General features: G+C 34.3%; 2 protein-coding genes across 9 annotated transcripts in view; one reads left to right on the top strand and one right to left on the bottom strand.

Moving 5' to 3' along the window:
* Positions 1-1243: 1243 nt before the first annotated feature.
* On the bottom strand, positions 1244-5146 carry LOC119634555 (putative defense protein 3). Its single transcript, XM_038028786.1, has 3 exons — positions 4927-5146; positions 4628-4847; positions 1244-1313 (listed from the first exon to the last, which is right to left on the bottom strand). Exons 1-3 carry the CDS (start codon positions 5144-5146, stop codon positions 1244-1246), a joined length of 510 nt encoding a protein of 169 aa, XP_037884714.1.
* Positions 5147-12790: 7644 nt separating this feature from the next.
* LOC119634956 overlaps positions 12791-19338 on the top strand; it is a 38278-nt gene continuing 31730 nt past the window's right edge. For 2 of the 8 annotated variants that reach the window (XM_038029409.1, XM_038029411.1), the window contains exon 1: positions 12795-13019. The gene's annotated coding sequence lies outside the window, so the exon portion shown is untranslated. Of the gene's footprint in view, positions 13020-19338 lie in introns of all 8 variants that reach the window. The other 6 variants (XM_038029412.1, XM_038029410.1, XM_038029408.1 and 3 more) reach the window with 6 other exon arrangements.

Consider the following 19338-nt stretch of genomic DNA (forward strand, 5'->3'; position numbering starts at 1 on the left):
ACATAATTTGTTAAATTTGATTATATTAAGAGAGCTTGTTTTTTTTTACAAAATGGCGGTCTTTCGTGTCACGAAAATAGTCACATTTGTTGCAAATCGCTAAATGCTTCATATAATCGGACTTAATCCAGGCAGAAATGTATAGAATATACATATATATATATATATATATATATTTCGCATACAAAATAATTTCAGAAAGTAAGCCCTCTACTTGTTGATCGGATAATGCGCGACAATTACGCGTTTTGTATGTGAAACGTATGTGCTTTTTATTTTATTATGTGATTTTGGTATAAATTGGATATGTTGTGTTTAAAAACCATATGTTATCATTCCAAAAAGTTAGGTGCACGTTATTGTTGTAAAGTTTGAAGTGGAATCGTTTTATATATTCTTTACTTGCTCGCAATGTATTTATGCTTTTTTTCCGTCGCACATCAAGGTTTTCTAAGCGGTTCCTTAGTTAAAACTTGTGTGATACGTAAACATGAAAGACAAAAAAAAAGATTCTTTTGACGCGCACAATATGTGTATCGTGCTATGCCACACGGATATGGGTAAATTGATTTCAATATTCACGGTGATAGAAAATAAGAAAGTAACCGGGAATGCATCACCTCAATGCATCGTAAAAATTTTTAAGAAAGTGAAGTGGTAAGTGGAGAAAGTATTTATAGATCTTATGGTTGCACAAATTTATTGTTTTATTATTTATTGAAAAGTATTCCAGTTATATATTTGACTTGATTAAAGCATGACCAAGATTTACCTCAATTAAATAATTATGTTTATTACTTTATATTGTTTTTCCATTCCGTTCGAAAAATTGGTTAATGATATGTGTGGATAGAAACCCGTTTGGTTTGCTTGACGTTCAGAAAAAGGGGAAACCTTAGACAACTTATTTAAGGCAAATTTGGTTTACAGTAGGAACTCGTCTTCCTTTATTGCGATCCAAGCAACTGCGGAAATAGGATAGACTCCGTAAGGATAAAGATTTAGTCTAGTTAAAGCGGTCAAACTGATCGCGCTGAAATGTTTTTCCTAATATTAATGTTTATGTCTGCATGTGTTTTAACAGAATTTGAATGGAAAAAATCCGAATAATGTCTTTCCTTTTATTTATATTCAATCATAATTACTATGGATCTATGAAAGAAAATCGTATTAATTTAATACAGAAGCGAAAAGGACGAGAGGTTTGTATACATAAATGTGATGGAGCCAAATATAGTTATGCCTAGGAATGTTGTTGAACTTTGCCGATGATGTCGCTCCAAAAAGTGCCATAACTCTGTAAAACAGTACCACTGCAAGAGGAGAAAAGAGAGAAAAAAAAAAGAAAAAAACGAAATGAAAATCAAATTGTTTATTAAACTTAAAGATTTAAGATTGTATAGCAAAAGTAGGCTTTGCCCCTTTATCCATAATTTTTATCTTATAGTATTTTTAGAACGTAATACTCCTTTTCAAGTCTTCACAATTTTGTGGCAGTGTCACCCAGTGGGAAGTATATGATAACTTAATATTTCGTTCGTAGCAAAGCAGATCATTCTGCAAAGATTCTTTCGAAATTCTAAGGTCATTCTAGCCATTTGGTCTCTTCTAGGAATTTAAAAATTGCTTATGTATTGTTTCTACCACTATTTCTACTTAAAGTCTATAATGGGCATAGACCTGAAATTTGTTTACAAACATCCACCAGAACCATAAAAAAAAATTGAGCGTACAATGAAAAATGATTTCGATCTGTCCAAATTGAACGAATACATGGCAGTTTATTTTGTAGGTTGAATTGAGACAAACGTTTTAATTGTTGTGGTAACACTACAGCGGATTGGCTTCTGTGCATGAATGGCTCCCAATTGAATCAAACTTATGTTAACTTGTTATATGCAAAAGTGCAGCTACATACATATAAGCATAAATTAGTTAGTAATTTAACGCCAATTAATAATCAATTTGTCTTTATTGTTCCGCTAATGAAGAAATAATGATCTTCGCATTCGCTGGTGTGCTATTATTGTTGTATCATTTGTAACATTCAGCAATCATCGCTAGTGAGGGATGGGGGAGATATAGCCGTGGGGATGTGGATGGGAAAGAGTAAGCTATTAGTGTCAAAATCGTGTTCCTTAGAAAGACACGAATTTGTGAAGCAACTTTGTCGGCACTTTGTGCCATATTGTCGGGTTCACCAATTAAGTAATTGAAGCAAGGACTTGAAGGTTTTTTTTTAATAAATATTTAAAGACAGTAGGGCGTCGGAACAGTAGTCGCAAAAAAATCTTTTCCTTCGCTTTGGCTGTACTTCTCTGTAGTTCTCTTTCATATTATCTTCACGATATCTGTCTTAGATATTTTCAATAATCTCATAATTTTTCTAGAAATCGGAATAGATTAGCCAATGAGTGTTTATAGAGGACGAAATCTAAATTCTTCTCAGTACTGATAAATACCTCAATCCTATGCATCTACTTGTTCGCGAAAGATAGAAACGCAGAACTGTGGCTTCCACCACAGAAAGTATGTTAATTGCAATCTAATTGATTTGGTCTCGTGGTATTTCTTTTTTATGAAAATTGAATTTAAAAAATTTATTAAAAAATTTAATTGAAAGTAAATTGACAATCAACGTATGTCTTAGTTAGTTAATCTTCAAAATGGTATAACTTTTGAAAAGTATTTTCATTCTAGGAATATCTTAATTTATGACTTAAAAATGTAGTTGGGAAACAAATGTTGGGCCAGGGGAAGAAATTATGTAAGATGACGGATTGCCCTTTAAATTAAATTTAAGGTCGCTAGTAAGCTCCTGCCATGCACTTGGAAAAGTTAGTGAAACTCGTCCAATATTCTGAATGATAATAGCGATCATCAACCACTGCTTGATCATATCAATCACTTAAGAAATAACCATTTAGTTAGGGTACGATGTTTGAAATTCGCCTCAAGTCGAATATAATTTTTTCTATTTTTTTTTTTTTCATTTATTCTAACTAATATTGCATTCGCGATAAGATACTCTTTGTGATGATCATAATAAATATTAAAGAAACAGACATGACACACTTTTTATACATCATTTATACTTCGAAAATGAATGTATAATGTTGTAAATCTATTAGAGTAGTTATGTACATATATGCATAGATTTATGTGCATTACAATCATGCTTGCATATAATGCATATATAGTTACATGTATGCAAGTGTGTACATCCATTAGTTATTGTCGATAAGTAAGGCTACATTGTTCACCCAAACCCCAAGTATAAATGTTACATTGTAATTATATGGCAATGCATTAATTGATGCATGATTGTGCAATACGTACAGAAATAAAGTGTTATATTAATGGAATGGATTCGGCGAGGGGAATGAAAGGTAAAAAAAAAAAAAAAACTGAAACGCATATGCTTAGTCACCTGTAAATGTGTAAAAATGTGTAAATGTATATGAAATTGTAAAACCCACAGATACATGTGCTTGCATTTTCCCATCATAAGGCTTTTATTTCACAATAACATCAGTTTACTGCAAAGGCGTCCGTCAGTCGAACGGATAGTTTTGTCTGTTTTATTCTGCGCGATAAAAATTAAGAACTATTCCAGTACATGTGGCCAATGTAAGACCGGTCGTTCGTTAGAGGCAAAGTGGGCGATAGCTTAGTGTGCTCGAATGCCGACAAACGTTATAGATTAAAATATTTGATTAGTGTCCTATTTTTCCTTTTTTAACTGAAAATGATCGTCGTTCTATACAATACTATGTTACAAAAGCAAGGAAGAATTTAGTATGTCTCACCCTTCGCTCCTGGTTGTAAAAATGATTCAGGTTTTTTTCTTTTTTTTTTTTGGTTATTAAGACAATTGCATCGCAAGTATTTATAAGCTTTACAAAAGCAATAATTAATTGCAAAGACTCGTCTAGTTGCGTTAAATTCTCTAAGCGTTCTACCTACAAGTATTAAAATATATAAAACATACCTATGTTAAGCTAAGCTTTCAAATGATTAACTTATGTGTGCGTAGAACGAAATGCCATGCGTCATGAAAGGATGTGCATTTGATGTTTCCTGGATCGCAAATCGCTAGCTTAAAATTCGTCAAATTTCTTACCGAAAACTATTTCTCAAATTTATAAACACTTTTGGTAACTGTTGTCAGTTAAATCGCTTTAAAAGTAGGTTGATAGTGATTACAAGACTAAGCTTTCAAAGTATTTTGCCGATAAGTTACATATCGACACGGAAGAGATTGGTAGAAAATTGACAGAATTATTTTTATCAAAATCGTGCAAGATTGTGTTTTTTTTTTTCGAGTTTAGTAAATCCACGTTTCAGCGTGAGGTGTTGCCTTAAACTATTCACGTCTGCATGAACATCTGCAGGGTAAAGTGAATACTATTTGTTTTTAGAACCGATCACTTTTTAAATGGACAGTAGGGAAAATGGCAGAGATCAGAAGTACCTTTGATTCTTATAATGTAGACTATCTAAACAACTATCTTAGCTCATATTTTGGCCTAAAAGCTATACGAAAATTAAATTTGTGCATAAACGAGAGTTGAGCAAATGCTGCCCTTTCCTTTTTTTTTTTTATCGTTACTTCACTTGTACTCACGTGAAATATACTCGTCCGCGCTTATTTTGCGGTGCCTTCCATATTAGTTTGGCGGCCAGTTTATCTTTGTTATCGCCGTGAGTGATGGCAGCACATTCAGGTATGGTGTTGGTGTTTTCGCTTTTCACCCATTCGCCGATCCATTCATTAGTGTCGGCATCACGTGCTTGTATAAAGAAACCACGAAACAGTTCCTGCTTGGTGTGCGGATATATAACCACTATACGAGCGATATAAAAAGGGATTATGGCTAAGTTTTAGCTAAGACTTTTAACCAACTTTTAACCAAACGAACCCACCTGATATCTCCTGTCCTGGATGATAGGACTCCGAACTGGCCACTACTTCAAAGGGATTCGTATGCAGTGGCTGCGGTCTTGCTTGACCGTGATTCGGTTGATTTGGTCGCTTTTTAACACACGTATCGGAAGGAGCACCGTTCGGGAAGGACTCTATCGCTTTCCCCATTACGCTTAAAATAATTAAAACACTTATCGCTTTACTCGATACGGACGGCATATTTGAAAGCACTTTCGAATTTATATAGAGCTCTTTTTCTCTTTTTTTTTTTTTTTTTTTTTTTTTTTTTTTTTATTAATAATTGCTAAATCCGCTGATCGCTGGTCAGTTAATGTCTTGCGTGCATGCGTTGCTGTTCCGTTGATTGTTGTATCCGAAACGATTGATTTCGTATGTTTAGTATAAAATCACGTTTGAAAATCTCTTTGCTTAGCCGCAAGCCGTGCGCTTTTAAAGATATTGCCACTGAGCCATCATGAGCTTTATCTCCATGTCCGCCGATTCTACATACGCACACATATATCTCTAATATGATCGTGCCTCTCTACAGGCATACCTACACGGCTCTTAGCTTACATTCGTATTACATATGTGCTGCATTTGTATGTCTCTGTTATTTTATTGTGATTTTTCCATTAGCTTGTGGTGGCTTATGAATTTTAAAGGTAAAGCTTTAACTGCAGCACCGTTAGTACCCAGACAAACTGGCAGAAATTTGGTGTAAAAAAAAAAAAAAAAAACAGAAAAAACAAAAAAAAAAACAATACAGCGTAGAAAACGAAAAACCTGTCAATTCAGTAAATACCAACGACATAGTAAGAAATGGTTCTTTTTTGGTGGAATTCGCAAAGAAAAAATTTGTTAATTTGTTGTGCGCCTACCGTTGAAGGCAGGTAGGGTTCATTAAGTTTGTTATTTTGTTCGTGAAATTCAGAACTTCAACTTGGCAAGCATCTCTAAATTGCTTCAAGTATACCTTTCCGCTTCTCTTTGTCCTTTGTGATGTATTTGCTTATGGAAATTGAAAAGTTGCTGTTGCTGAAGTCAATATTTCAAATGAGTATACTTAACTTTAACTCGACCTTTGGAGTAACTAATCTTGCAAAAGATTAGAAAAGAAAAGAAGAAAAGTTTTACGTTTCAAAAAATATAATGAGCATGATTAAGCGAACGAAGGTTAAGCCCTTTATTAATAGTGAATATGTTGGGTATATAAGATTCGATCCAAGATACACGTAAAGCTTTATTAGTAGCTTAAATCTAAATTTGATCATTTCGAATGCGACCAGTTTTTAATTAATAAATTGTACTTCTCGGAAATTGTTATGAGACATCGTTTACTTTGCCATCTAAACTGGGTCACATTAACACCAGGCGCAAGCCGCCATACCTATACATGTATGTATAAATATATATGTGCGCTTTTTACGCACTTAACCGGTGGCATATTGTGCAATACGCACACATATGTTTGATTTTTTTATGTATTTTTTTTTTTTTATATTTTCATTTTATCTAATAGTCTGACTTGTGGAATTCCGTCTTGTCTGTCGTTCGCATAGTAAACGAACTGTGATGCTTTAGATTATTTACGCGTTTAATGAGAGTGCATTATATTTACTTACATGTATTTAATGCATATTTCGCTTTTTAAAAAATTTGAGCGATTTCAGCGATCACTAATTACGAAATGAACGAGTCATTAGAACTTTTTAAATCGCATAAAATCATTTATAACCAATTATTTTATTACAACATTGAAGGCTACGAAAGCTCCATTTGTCTTAAGAAAAAATATTGAGTATTCATTATTTTAAACAAATATATAAAACTACTTGGACAACTATTCGTTAAGTACGAGTTCCGATGTCGGCCGAGCACGAAGAATTTTCTAGAAAGACACCAGAAAGGTAGAGAAAAGCATCTTCACTTCATAATATAAGTTCCTTTTAGCTCGACACGACGTCTTCTCTCGTCATTGCTAATTGTAAGCCTGTTAGCACCGAGCGATTTTTTCAAGTTTGGAACGAGCGAGAGCAAAAAGATTGCCTAACGAAGCAACTGTAATGGAAGAAGAAAGATCGCTGCTTCGATTTCCTATGCACTTGGAAAACCTGACGTTTCTTCTTCTCCTTTTTGTGATTCGGAAGCTGATGTTCACTAAAAATGACAAAAGTGATGTTTCGCAACGACAAGTGCACTCAATTTACTCCACGTGTTACATTTAATTTTTTTATTTTTCGTGCTTAGAACATTTCCTCTACTACTATATCGATTTGTCGCGAGTTCTTTTTCGCATAAGCGTTGGCGCGGCAACCTTTTTTGCGATCTAAGTTCGCACAATATTTGTTGCGATATTCTTTGAGTTGAAAATCTGAAGGAGATATTGACTTCTACTTAACTGACGGTTTCTGGTAAAGAACAGATGCTTTCGAAAGCTGAATCGCTTGCGTCTCGGGAACTTTGCTGCAATATTTTTCGATCCTGCTACTCTTACCTCTAGCTTGACTAATTACATTTCCCATATAATTTTCGTCTGTTTAATAGATCAATTTATGCGCTAAACCATTTTCCGAGGGAATCACGTCAAGCTTCTCGTAACTTCTCCTCCCTCATTATTCTCAGTATTAGATTGATCTCAGGCATAACAACTTGCGTTACCTTTTTCACATCTAAGTTCTTCGCCTGCTTGCATTTATTTTACTCAACAGAATGGATTCGTGGACTAAGCCATTCTGCTCACATTTGAAATCCTACTTTAATACTAACTTCTCCTTTACTAATTATTTTGCCTATCCAAAGATGGTTTCGCATGTCGTACCGTAGTTTGCGTAGTTTTTCCATCTCAGCATTTGTAATCCGCTCTACCTGTCTTGACATTACAGAAATTTACTGCCTCTTACTGTTGTTAGTGCTTCTCGTGTATAAATTTAATTCACATAACAGATGGCTTCGTGAAACGCGCAATTCCTCCCGAGTAGACAATTGCGTTTTTAGGGGAATTTTTTCCTAACTGGACTCCGAAAACCTTTCACTTGTTTCACTTCTTACAGCAATATTAGGTAATCCAAGGCATTAGTTTGATGGGAATGGGCTGGGCCTTGCATACTATTGTTAGTTGTCTTATCATAAATAAGTCTTAGGTTATGTTACTTAGACCGTTACATATATATTTTAATCGTACGATGTCGAACTTTAGATGGTAACAATTTGAAATTGAATTCGCTTTCAAGCGAATATAGTTTTCCTTTTTTTTTTTTCATTTTCCTTCTTATTAGCAAAAACTATGTCAATTTAAACAAAAGGCTTACGAGTTAGAGAGAGCGTCTGCGCTGAGTCAGCGAAAATAATCAAAAAAGAAAAAGAGAGAGAGAGAGAGAGAGAGAGAGAGTGAGCGGAAGCAGGACATGAGTTTATTTCCATATAGCGAGTGGAAAAGCCAAAGGACTTTATCGTTATACGCCACCGTTGCCCGTTACAGATTAAAGTGAGACATTGCAACGCATAAACGTGTAGCGAAGGAGATTTTTTGGATTTAAAAAAAAAGTATGCAAACTGAGACAAAAAAAAAAAAAAAAAACAATAAATAAAAATTTTAAATAAATATACTTAAAAAGAAGGATAACAAGGAATATACTTATGAAGAAAATATTTTGATGAAAATAGTGAATATAAGTAAAACTGTTTCCGTTGGCTTCTCCGTGCACTTACCTCGTGTCTAAATAGGATATAACGTAAATTAATCGATGAATAGTGATTTGTGAAAAATAATACGAAATACTAAAGACACGTCATCGCAAAGCATGTTTAAGTCAATTAAAAAAATATCTTTTTTAAGTCATTTTTTTATTTTTGCGAAATATTTTTAAAAAAGATTAACAAAAATTGCTTCATTTTTTTTTTTTTTTAATATTTGAAATCGGTATTCTATTCATACATACGAAACATACGGAAACGTATCCGCGTATTTAATATTTATTTGTCCCGCACATATATAATGTGAATATGAATATATATATTTATATATATTATTATAAATATTTTGATTCCTTTACTTAGTTAGTAAGCGTTGCAAATAGTGCGTTATAGTTGGTTCCTCTTTAAGTGCGATAGGTGTTTAGAGTACATCTCCTATCCTGTAATAATAGTCTTAGTTAGTGGTCTTGCTATGATGATGGTAATACAATCAAAATACTCTGGCTGGCGTAATGATATTCTTTTTTTTTTATATAGTTATAGTTCATGCTATTCAACAAATTGATATTTCTATAGCTATGCTTGCTGCCATATATATATATATATATATGTGTGTTGTGTTTGTTCTATCTGCGTTTTCTCATTCCATTTTCATTCATAGAATTGTCGCCCAGCTTTGAAAAGGCTCCCTGTCTATACATGTGCTCCATGTACACTTGCATTGAATGATTCATAATAATGTTTGCAATCTGAGAGAATGAACTAAACCTTATAAAGGTAAAGCAAATAAAGATATAAACGTAAGGAGAGGAAAAATCGACACTAACTGTACATTTATGCATGTGTACGATTGTATGCGTGCAGTTGTAAATTAACTTCAGGGCATATTTCCGCAGTTATGAATTCATTTTTATTATTTAAAAAAAAAGGGAGAAAAAAAAGAAAAACTTAAACCTTACATACAGTAGTGCACAGATTTTGTTTGGCCAAGTGACCCGCTAAAGTGGCTAAGAGAGCTTACCTTTGCGTGTATTTAAGTGTAAACCGAGATAATTAAAAATTGTTCATAATACATACAGTACAACACAGTAGGCTAAGATCTCCTCTAGTTATTTATTCTTTAGTTTCTCCTTATACCGCAATAACTTTTTGAATAATGTAAAGGCTTTTAAGACTCGTGCCCTGACTTGAATTTGACTTGACTATGCATGGCTTTTAACATGTGTATGCATAAGCTATAGCATCATCTTATGTCAACAAACTCTAATACCGTTTACTATAAATACAATTGTTTCACAATAAACCATATAACCATGAACTTTCGGTACCTTTTGCCCTTTTTGTGCATCAAAGTGGAGAAAATATTGAGTCAAATATACAAAGTCTGCCTCAATTGTTTGATTGCTTTACATATATATACACATACACATACATACATATATGTCATTATAAATTTTATAAAAGTTTCATTATACACCTATATGTACATATACACGTTGAATACGTCGTTAAGATCGCATTTACTTTTGGTGTAACAAAGACGAAACACACTGACTTCTTTTTTTTGTATCGCACTAGAAGCAAACATGCATCGCAAGGAAATCGCAACACAGCACGAATCTATTAACCAACCACTGCCATGGCACGCGCGTATCAAATTTAACCTCAAAATCTTAATCTTTATGAGAATATTTTATTTACTTTTCTTCCTTTTTTTTCTTCTTCTTATTTTAACATTTTTTTTTGGCTGTGTTGGCTGTTGGTGTTGAAATCGACGATGATTTGAATTTTTGGCAAGCTTGCAAAAAATCATTTAACGCCGTTTTTTATTTTAGGAGCGAAAGCATTTCATTACACATCCAAAATTTTCAATAACGAAACTATTTCATCTTAAAATCAATTTCATTTCCCGTTGGTGTAATCATTAAAGTAAAGATTGTTTTCTCGATAATTTCTCTTTGTATCCTTTTTAGGATACAATTTCTAATAATTTTCGCAATTTAGTTAACCAACAAAGTTGTTAAGCTCTTTAGCAGTGAGCGTGTCATTCAGAAAGCCAATCTTTCATTTTAAATAGCAGAGTGATTCCACCGTCGGCTGTTCGGTATGCTAGAGGGCTTTATTGCAACTTAGATTTGGAGGAACTGTGTAAAGACGTTTCAGTCCGATTAGAATTTTCCCACAGGATATTCAATTTTCGCTTTACCTGATGGTTATCATAAAAACCGTAAATCGAAGTTTTCCACTGACCTCAAAGCCTTAAGGATGTTGTTTAAGATGATGCGACAAGAGGGTACAAGATTATATGAAAATATCATGATATAATTTGCAAGAAGAAAATAAAGGGATTGCCAAAGCATTTTGTAGCTGGATCTCATCAATAGTCTTTGAAGAAACACCTCCTTTCATAGTTTGCGGTTATAACAACAGTTTGAGTTACCTTTATGCTACCACAGTCCACGACATACTGATAAACGGAATAATGACTCCATCGTATCTTGAATACATTGTTGAACAACATTGTGATCCAATTCGCCTATCCCTTGCAAAATGTCGGAGATGTCTCTTTTTGGGTACTTGGGAATGAAATTGATCTTAAAAGGATTTAAGTTTAAAAAAATAGTTGTGCTTTGCAAGACCTTTCTATGCATCAGGCCTATAGGAGACTATTGAGAAAGTCTTCGGATAGGATTTTTATTAAAAATGGGTCTTTCTTCTAATAAGTAATTGCCCCAAATATCATTTTCTTCACCTTGTGTTATTTTGAGCAGACGCGTAGATGGACTTTATTAAGTCGATTTAGAATTTGATTTAGTGGGTCCTGATGCATGAGCTGCACGCCCAATAACGCTACGAAATTCCTGGTGGACGCTGTTCACCATTAGATTCCGCTTATATATGCGCGGAACATTGTCCGATAAATGAACACGAATACGACATTTAAATTTTTCCGTGATTTCGATATTCTGAAATTTGACGACTAGAGAGATCGGCTAGAAAACCTTAATATTTGTCCCTAGATTTTTACAAGATGTTTATAGGGCCAATCACTACCGATGCCGAACTAGCTAAGGCTTGAATCCATTTCGATATTACTGTAGGCGATGACTACAGAGATCGCATATGACTGAATTTGATATCAACCTCTGAACTAATAGAACACTTCTGTACAATCAATGATTGCTGAAGTCGCAAGATCTTAATCTATTTCGATAAATTTAATAATAACTCGTTAGCGCTGCTAATGTTTAACAAGTCAAGATTTCAACGCGCAGGATTGGATGCGATCACAAAACGTGTCTGGGGCCAATCGCTACTGATGTCACATGAATTAAGCCTTAATGTACCCATCACTTTAGTGCTCATTTGATGATAACAGAGATTCGATATAACTTGAAGTTTGATCCATTTATAATCGCAAGACGTCTACGGATGTGTACGAAACTTTACGTTTGAGAATTATTGGATTTTTGCATAGACTCAATAGGAAGAGAAAGAAAAAAAGAAAGAAAAACAATCGATCATGGTATGGAAATCCGGTACATAATGCCTTATTAGCTTTGGTCACGCTTGAGGGTGAAGACTGCTTAGATGTTTTCTACGTTCAAACTTCTAGATCAATTTTCTAATTCCCAAGATCATTAATTCTTTTAACAGCGAAATCTGTATTTAATGGAGCACTATGGTGTCGCCGTAGTGTCTTGAAATATGTTGGATTTTGTAATTGTTCTATAAGGAGGAGATAAACTTACATAATTTATTGTGCATATGATATGACGCCTGCATATATTATGTCGCCATAATATACGGGATAACACAGTAATTCATTATAAGCTTAAATTACTATATAAATGAAAACATCTCCGCCGCTTCATTCAGAGCACACGCAGAGATTGCTTGTCAATCGCTGGGAAAGGCATGTATTTGATATAACATATATACGGTTTCAAAGGCTTGCTAGTAAGCTATGATTAATAGGTGGGGCCGGGTGAATGCGTGTCTATGTATATACTTGCGTCTATGTGTGCACGTGTATGTTTGTTAATGTGAGTACTGCAATTATATTGAATTTGATAAGGAAAATAAATGCCAGCAAAACGGGCCAGCATCACTGCTGCTATACGTTAAACGTAATATTTCTGTTGAAATGTTTAGTTTTCTTTAAGATTTTTGCGCATTAAATAAATAAAAAATAATTCTCATTTTAATTTTTTATCTATGTAAATTAATTTTTTTATTATCCATTTTAAATAAAGTTACGCGAGAAGCTTTAAACGACAGTTACCGCTAATAAAAACCATAACGCGTACTGTATAAAGATATTGTTGTACACTGCACTGCCTGCACTCAACAGTAGTAATAACGGATATAAATTGTTAACGTAAACAAATTACGGGTAAGTCGGCACCAATAAACCCCCCACTACAACACTACGAACAGTAGTGTGTATCGTTAAATAATAATGACAATAATGATCCAAATGTTGATAATGATTAAAAGGATACACAACTCGTTTGTCTTCATTTATTCATTCGCAAAACCAGAGTGGACGTAAATTATTTTCATTTTCATTTTCATTTTCCGAAAGGTCAGAGTAGTTTTATGCAGACTTACATTGCAAGCGAAAGGAAGGGAAGAAAGGAAAGAAGAGAGGAACGAGGGCTCATTAATGAATTTGCATTTTTATTTGTTCCAATTTATAATGATCATTAATTCATTCTATTTATAAACGAATAAGCGACTAAACGTTTTATCGAATCCTTTACGATTTGATTAGTATACATATATATATTGTCAGTTTGCCAACAATTTAATAAAAACGATGATAAAATTTTCACATAACTATGTTGTAAAGAACATTAGCAGCAAGCAACTTGAAAAGCACTTTATTTCTATTTCTATTTTATGCAATAATTTATGCAAATCCTCAATATGCTAAATATAAACGTAAATAATAAGAGATAGTGTTTTGCAAAGCATGTGACCTTCCATCTCTCTCACACTAATTTACATATTTATGTGCATTCATAAATATTGCATAATGCATAAATACATGCACAGATACATAGATAGATAGATACTTTTATTACTAAACTATTAAGTGATTAATTTTGAACAACAAAACGTGCAGTTTTTTTTTTTTTTTTTACCCCCCAGTTAAGCATATATTTTTTATTCATTTGGGCGAGCAGGCACCCAGCAGTGTTTAGCTGTCCGCAGGGGCATGAGGATAGTTAGGAAAGTTTGCGAGTAGAGGAGAAGAAAAGAGGATGGGACGTAGCGTTTTTGCATGTGTGGGAAAATTTTGTTGTGGAAACATTTGAAGAAACCGCAACAGGTAAATTTTAGTGGCATTGTGTAGCGCTGTTAAATAATGCCATGTCATGGTAGTGCATGTTGCGGTATACCGATAATTGCGGAACAATCGAGTGAGAACGAGTGAGTGGGAAAACTGACTAGTTCTGGTCGAGCACAAGGTGCCTAATACATAAGGCACCTATACTTCCTACGCCGCTGCTCAACACAGTGAAGAGTGTTGGACACCACCTCTCACCACCATCTATGAACATGAGACTCTTTCGTTATACATAGTTGGGTGCTGTCATAATTGAAGGCCCAGAAGCCACATATACATCGTCCTTGTCGCCTTTAAGTTTTGTAGGCGTAATGTTTTTTAAAACTGTGGGAAAACAGATGGGCCGTGTAGGATGGGAAGACAAACTGCTAAAATTATTTCGTAAGATATTCTTGCCGGGATTTTTCACCATTAAAGCGCTTTCCAGCGATAAACAAATTTCATCTCGAGTCAGTTAAGGCATGGAATTAATCTTTTGGCATATGTAATTAGTTGTCTTAGGCTACGGTGACCGCTTGGTATGCTTATGCAGATGTCATGACTCGATGATCTTATAGATTTTTTCAAGAATGACTCCCAATAACTTCTCAGGGCTTTTTCAAAGCTAGTAGAGGTATTCTGACTAATTTTATTAGTTTTAAAGTTATGTTGTGAAAGACACTTCCGCCACAATTAATCTTAGATGGCTCACTGGTTTCAAATAAAAGACAATTAAAGCATTATAGTCGGGCAAGGTCGGGCGTCGCCTTATGCAATTCTTTATCCGTTCTCGGTATAAAATGCGAAAAGACAAATCTTGCTTGTATATCGTCTTGCAAAGACTAATTTTTTATGCAAGCTCCTGCGTAGGAACGAGCTCGAAACGTCGACCGACGTGGCCTAGATTTAGCAAATTTCATATCTTCGTCAAACATGTTATTACTCTTTGCTTTTACGATTTCCGTTATGAACTGCCAAAACTTGTACCTTTTTGTCATGTGTAGACATACTTTTCATGTGAACTGAGATTCAAAAAATTAGACTACGTTGTCCAAATTTGGTACAGTTAATTTTTACTTTAAAAAACTGTCATCCAACAATATTTACCATGAAATATTCTCAATTAGACCTTTTTGTTATGTAACGGGTAGCAATGGTTTTATGGGAGGGTCTACCCATCCACCCAGTCCGAGGTTTTCGCGTAAATGTAATATGTCAAGACACTAATACTCACAAATTTTTGTTTGGAAATTTTAAAAAATTTTATTTTTTGTCATATTAATTAAAAGGAGTGGTCCGATCCAAATCATTTTCAATAGCGTTTGTCCTTGGGTCACGTCAGCTTGCCAAATTTCCTAGGTTGATTATAAAAATGCATAGAAAGACATTAGACAGTCAGACAGAAAAACTTACATAAAGTAAGTCTGCCATAAGTCCTTCTAGTTGTTACATACACCCCACGTCAAGTACAAACAGAAGTCAATAGTTTACCTAATTTTTTTTGATACATCATGAAATTGTAAAAAACAAATTTTTTCGTTCGTCGGTCTATCCGGTCTATTTTATAATTCCGACCTGTAAGTTGAATACAAGAAAACAAGAAAGGCAAACAGACACCTCGACACACAAACTTGGAAAGATTCGGAAAGTGATTCTGAATAGATCGGCATAATAAAAGATGAGTCTATCTCAAGTCCAATTGGATGTTGTCTGAAACGGTAAAAACTTTATATACGTTTGTACCGTAAGTTATGTGTAGGGTGTAAAAATTAAATTTATGGGATTTAAGACATGTGTTTGTTTTTATTCCTACATACAACCTACCCATATGTAATTAAAAAAAGTGGAAGTTTCTTCAAGTGGCGACTTCTTAAGTTGCATCTTAAGCAAGGCAAGGGAACGGCAGATTAGCGCAACATATAAATGATGCATAATATTAACACATTTTAGCTTAAATGGGATACAGTTTTTCCGTTACGTACCATAAGTTACTGTAGTTCTCTCCGTTCAGCGTAACCGTTCTAAAGTACGATTCGTCGTCAGTTAATTATTTCCAAGTTAATGAAATTATGTAAATGCATGGTGTTGTTAGTTCATATTTTCATGCTTACGGAAATTTCCCAAGCGATTTCATCATCACATAGCAGCTGAGGTGACATTTATAATTTCGATGTACTGCACGCAAGCATCGCCGTCGTAATTTTGGTAAATATGTTGTGGGGTAGTAGTAGTAGTTGGGTGTATATAGCATTCTCTTGATTCTTATTAGATTACTTGCCTATATAAGGCAAGTAAATGCAAACGAATTAATGTAATAATTATTGCTGGGGTCCGCCCACGTCCATATTAAGCATAAATTTTGGTCAATGTGGTTGTTTTAGAGCAGTAAGAAAACCCCAGAGATTCATTCTAGAAGGGATAAGCTATGATGTGTTTTAGTTAGTGTTTAGCTTCAAATTGATGACACAAGCTTATAAATATATATCTAATATTCATTGTAATTTGTGCATCAGTACACAGCAGAGTGTGTGTGCGGATATGTGTTTTAATATCATTTTAGTTTTATTTAAACATAGTGTGAAAAACAGCTTTCACTTATTACGCTCGATATGAACAGATACATATAAAGAAATCAATTTTAATGCATATCCTGAATGTATGTATATATGCGTCTATGTTTGTTTGTGTGTGTGTGGGTAGACATACGTATGAATATGTACATATATACTTTATAAGGCGGGCACATTGCCAATTATTCCAACGCATTTACAAACTGGCATACATAGCTATATTCGCACAGATAGATATACGTACTATATAGTGCCATTAAATCAACTTATTTACATATCGAATTTTAAACGAAAGCCAGTTTAATGGGAAAACTTGTATTTAATGGTTTTTCATATATATATGTATATATGTCATTTATATATATATCAGCTACCAGGAGAAGAAGAATATATCCGTTGCGGTTTTCGAAATGAAATACAACCAGTATGCAGGCGTCAGATGGGCAAAAGCAGCGTCAAAAACGGTTCCAAAAGAAGGTCCAAATTATTATATTTTTGAATTTTTCATTCTACTTATCTGCCTTAGATTTAATAATTCGGAAGACGCAATGTCGGGAAAGGCTGGTGTTTCTTATTCCTATCATCCGCCTCTTTTCTCCGCTCACAAACAATTTGGCAAGAGAAGTCAGAGGAAAAATATCTTTTTTCCTCGCCGAAGGGTGTATTCTGCATCATATGAAAGCGTATCAGACCCATAGAAAAGCTCGGGAAGGTCCGATGTTCCCTTTTCCTGTCTGCCACATACATATACACTTCAAGAGTAGAATATTTCTTAGCAGGTTTTTTTTTTAAAGACAACAAATGAAATAAGTGATCCCTGTCGAATGTAACCCTTTTGCCTTACATACTGAGAGTTTCACAGTACAACACTAATCTCACTTAGAAGAACTTGCCTAACAAGCGTTGCAATGTCAACCACCGTCTCAGAAATGAGTGATTTAGTGCGATTATGAAATTGTTTATGGAATATGATGGCTTCACGATTGAGTTTAGTGCCTTGGAGGAGAGCGATTGTAATAATCTTCCGGCGGCCGTTAGTAGCGTAACATAAAATTTTCCTCCAACGCTAGGGTACGCCTGGTTGTGATAGTCATTCTGATGGAGTCGGAGAGGGATGATAACTAATCGGCAAAAAAAATGCGTTGTGAGTTCGTTATAAGGTGCCTTTGCATCATTTTTGAGTTTAGTTAAAGCCCAAAAGTCGAATTTGTAAAGCAAAAGTAGAATTGTCAACGGATGGTGATATATAAATTTGGCCAAATCGCTAGAATATGTACAAATTCTTATAAAGTGTCGAAGCGTACACAAGCTCCAGCATTTTAAACTTGTGCAAACACACAATCATGTCCAATTCTTCTATTCATCCTTTGCCAATGCGTCCCTTATAGTCGCTTAAATTGAGATAACAAGTTGAACTTGGCATAAATACTTGTGACTGTAGTTCAAGTGTAAAAATGCGCTTGATTTCTGCAGAAATCAAACAACACTAACTAAATGAATCAATTCGTGTAAGCCGTCAATATTTGTTCCTTTCATTTTTTTTTTTTTTTTTTTTTGATTTTTTCATTCAAGCATTTATTTCAACCTTTTAGCGGTAATTCATGCAGATAAACTTTATAGATAGCGAGTGCATTCAGATACACATGCACACTGAAGGGCTTACGGGTAAGCGAAGAGTACATAAATCCACGACAGAGAGTATATATATATATAGGTTTTGCTGTTTGTAAACCAAAGTTGTCCTGCATCCCCGCCTTAACTGCCTTCATTTATATTATTCATATAACTGAATTTGTTTTCTTTGGGGAAAACTTCTCATAGACCCTTTAACACGAACGTTAGCGTGGTCGTTTGCGATTCCACGACATATTAAATTGTCTGTTGTAACACATCTATAAAGGTAAACTTGGTTGGTGGGTGTGAAGAGCGATCGGGAAGGAAGGAAGGATTGACGTTTATGTTGGCGTACAGTTTCACCTTTTGCTAATATGCCGCAAATTCATATTTGTTTACACAGGCATATGCGTGTATGTGTGCCTTCCGCTTTTTCGTGTTATATATATCGACATAGCAAACAACGCTAATAACCACATTTGATTTGTTTATATATGTACGTATGTCGGGTATATATATATATATATATATATGTTTGTTTTCTTCGTAACACACTATAACTATAACTAAATAAATGCAATTTACACTTTTATACACACACTGTGGTCGTGCACTAATGTGATCTAAAAATAACGGGAATTTGTTTATGAAACGACAAATCTTTATTTATTCTTGCTAAACTCAATTTCATGATTGCATAGCCCCCAGCGAAGTCTGAGGTAAAAATTCACTTTACTTTTTGTTCGCAGTGTTCGACCGTGTGTATAGGGCAGGAGTAAGAGACACCCAATTATTTACCTTTATAACAATAGCAATTTCTATTTGGATGAATGTTATTTGTTTCAAATATTTGCAGAGCGTAGAAGAACGAAACAAGAGGAAAGAAAAATTGAACTGTATATTTCACAACCTATAGTTATAGCTAAGCCAATATTTGCTGTAGTGGTACGGAAGGGGGGGTGACATATAAACATATTTATTATGACCATCATCATCATCATCATCATCATCAAAATAATTGATGAAGCGGCGTGAGGCGTGAAGCGTGAGGCGTGAGGAGTGAAAAAATGCCAGAAATCGTTTACGTAAAAGTTACACGTTCACAGTTGGACGAGCACGAGCTGTAATGGCTTTCGGAATAAGAAGAAATCAAGGGTGTGAAGTTATATTTAAATATAACTAGCAAAGACACAAAC

This window comes from Glossina fuscipes, unplaced genomic scaffold, assembly GCF_014805625.2.
Source record: "Glossina fuscipes isolate IAEA_lab_2018 unplaced genomic scaffold, Yale_Gfus_2 3, whole genome shotgun sequence".
In the NCBI taxonomy this organism is placed as follows: domain Eukaryota; kingdom Metazoa; phylum Arthropoda; class Insecta; order Diptera; family Glossinidae; genus Glossina; species Glossina fuscipes.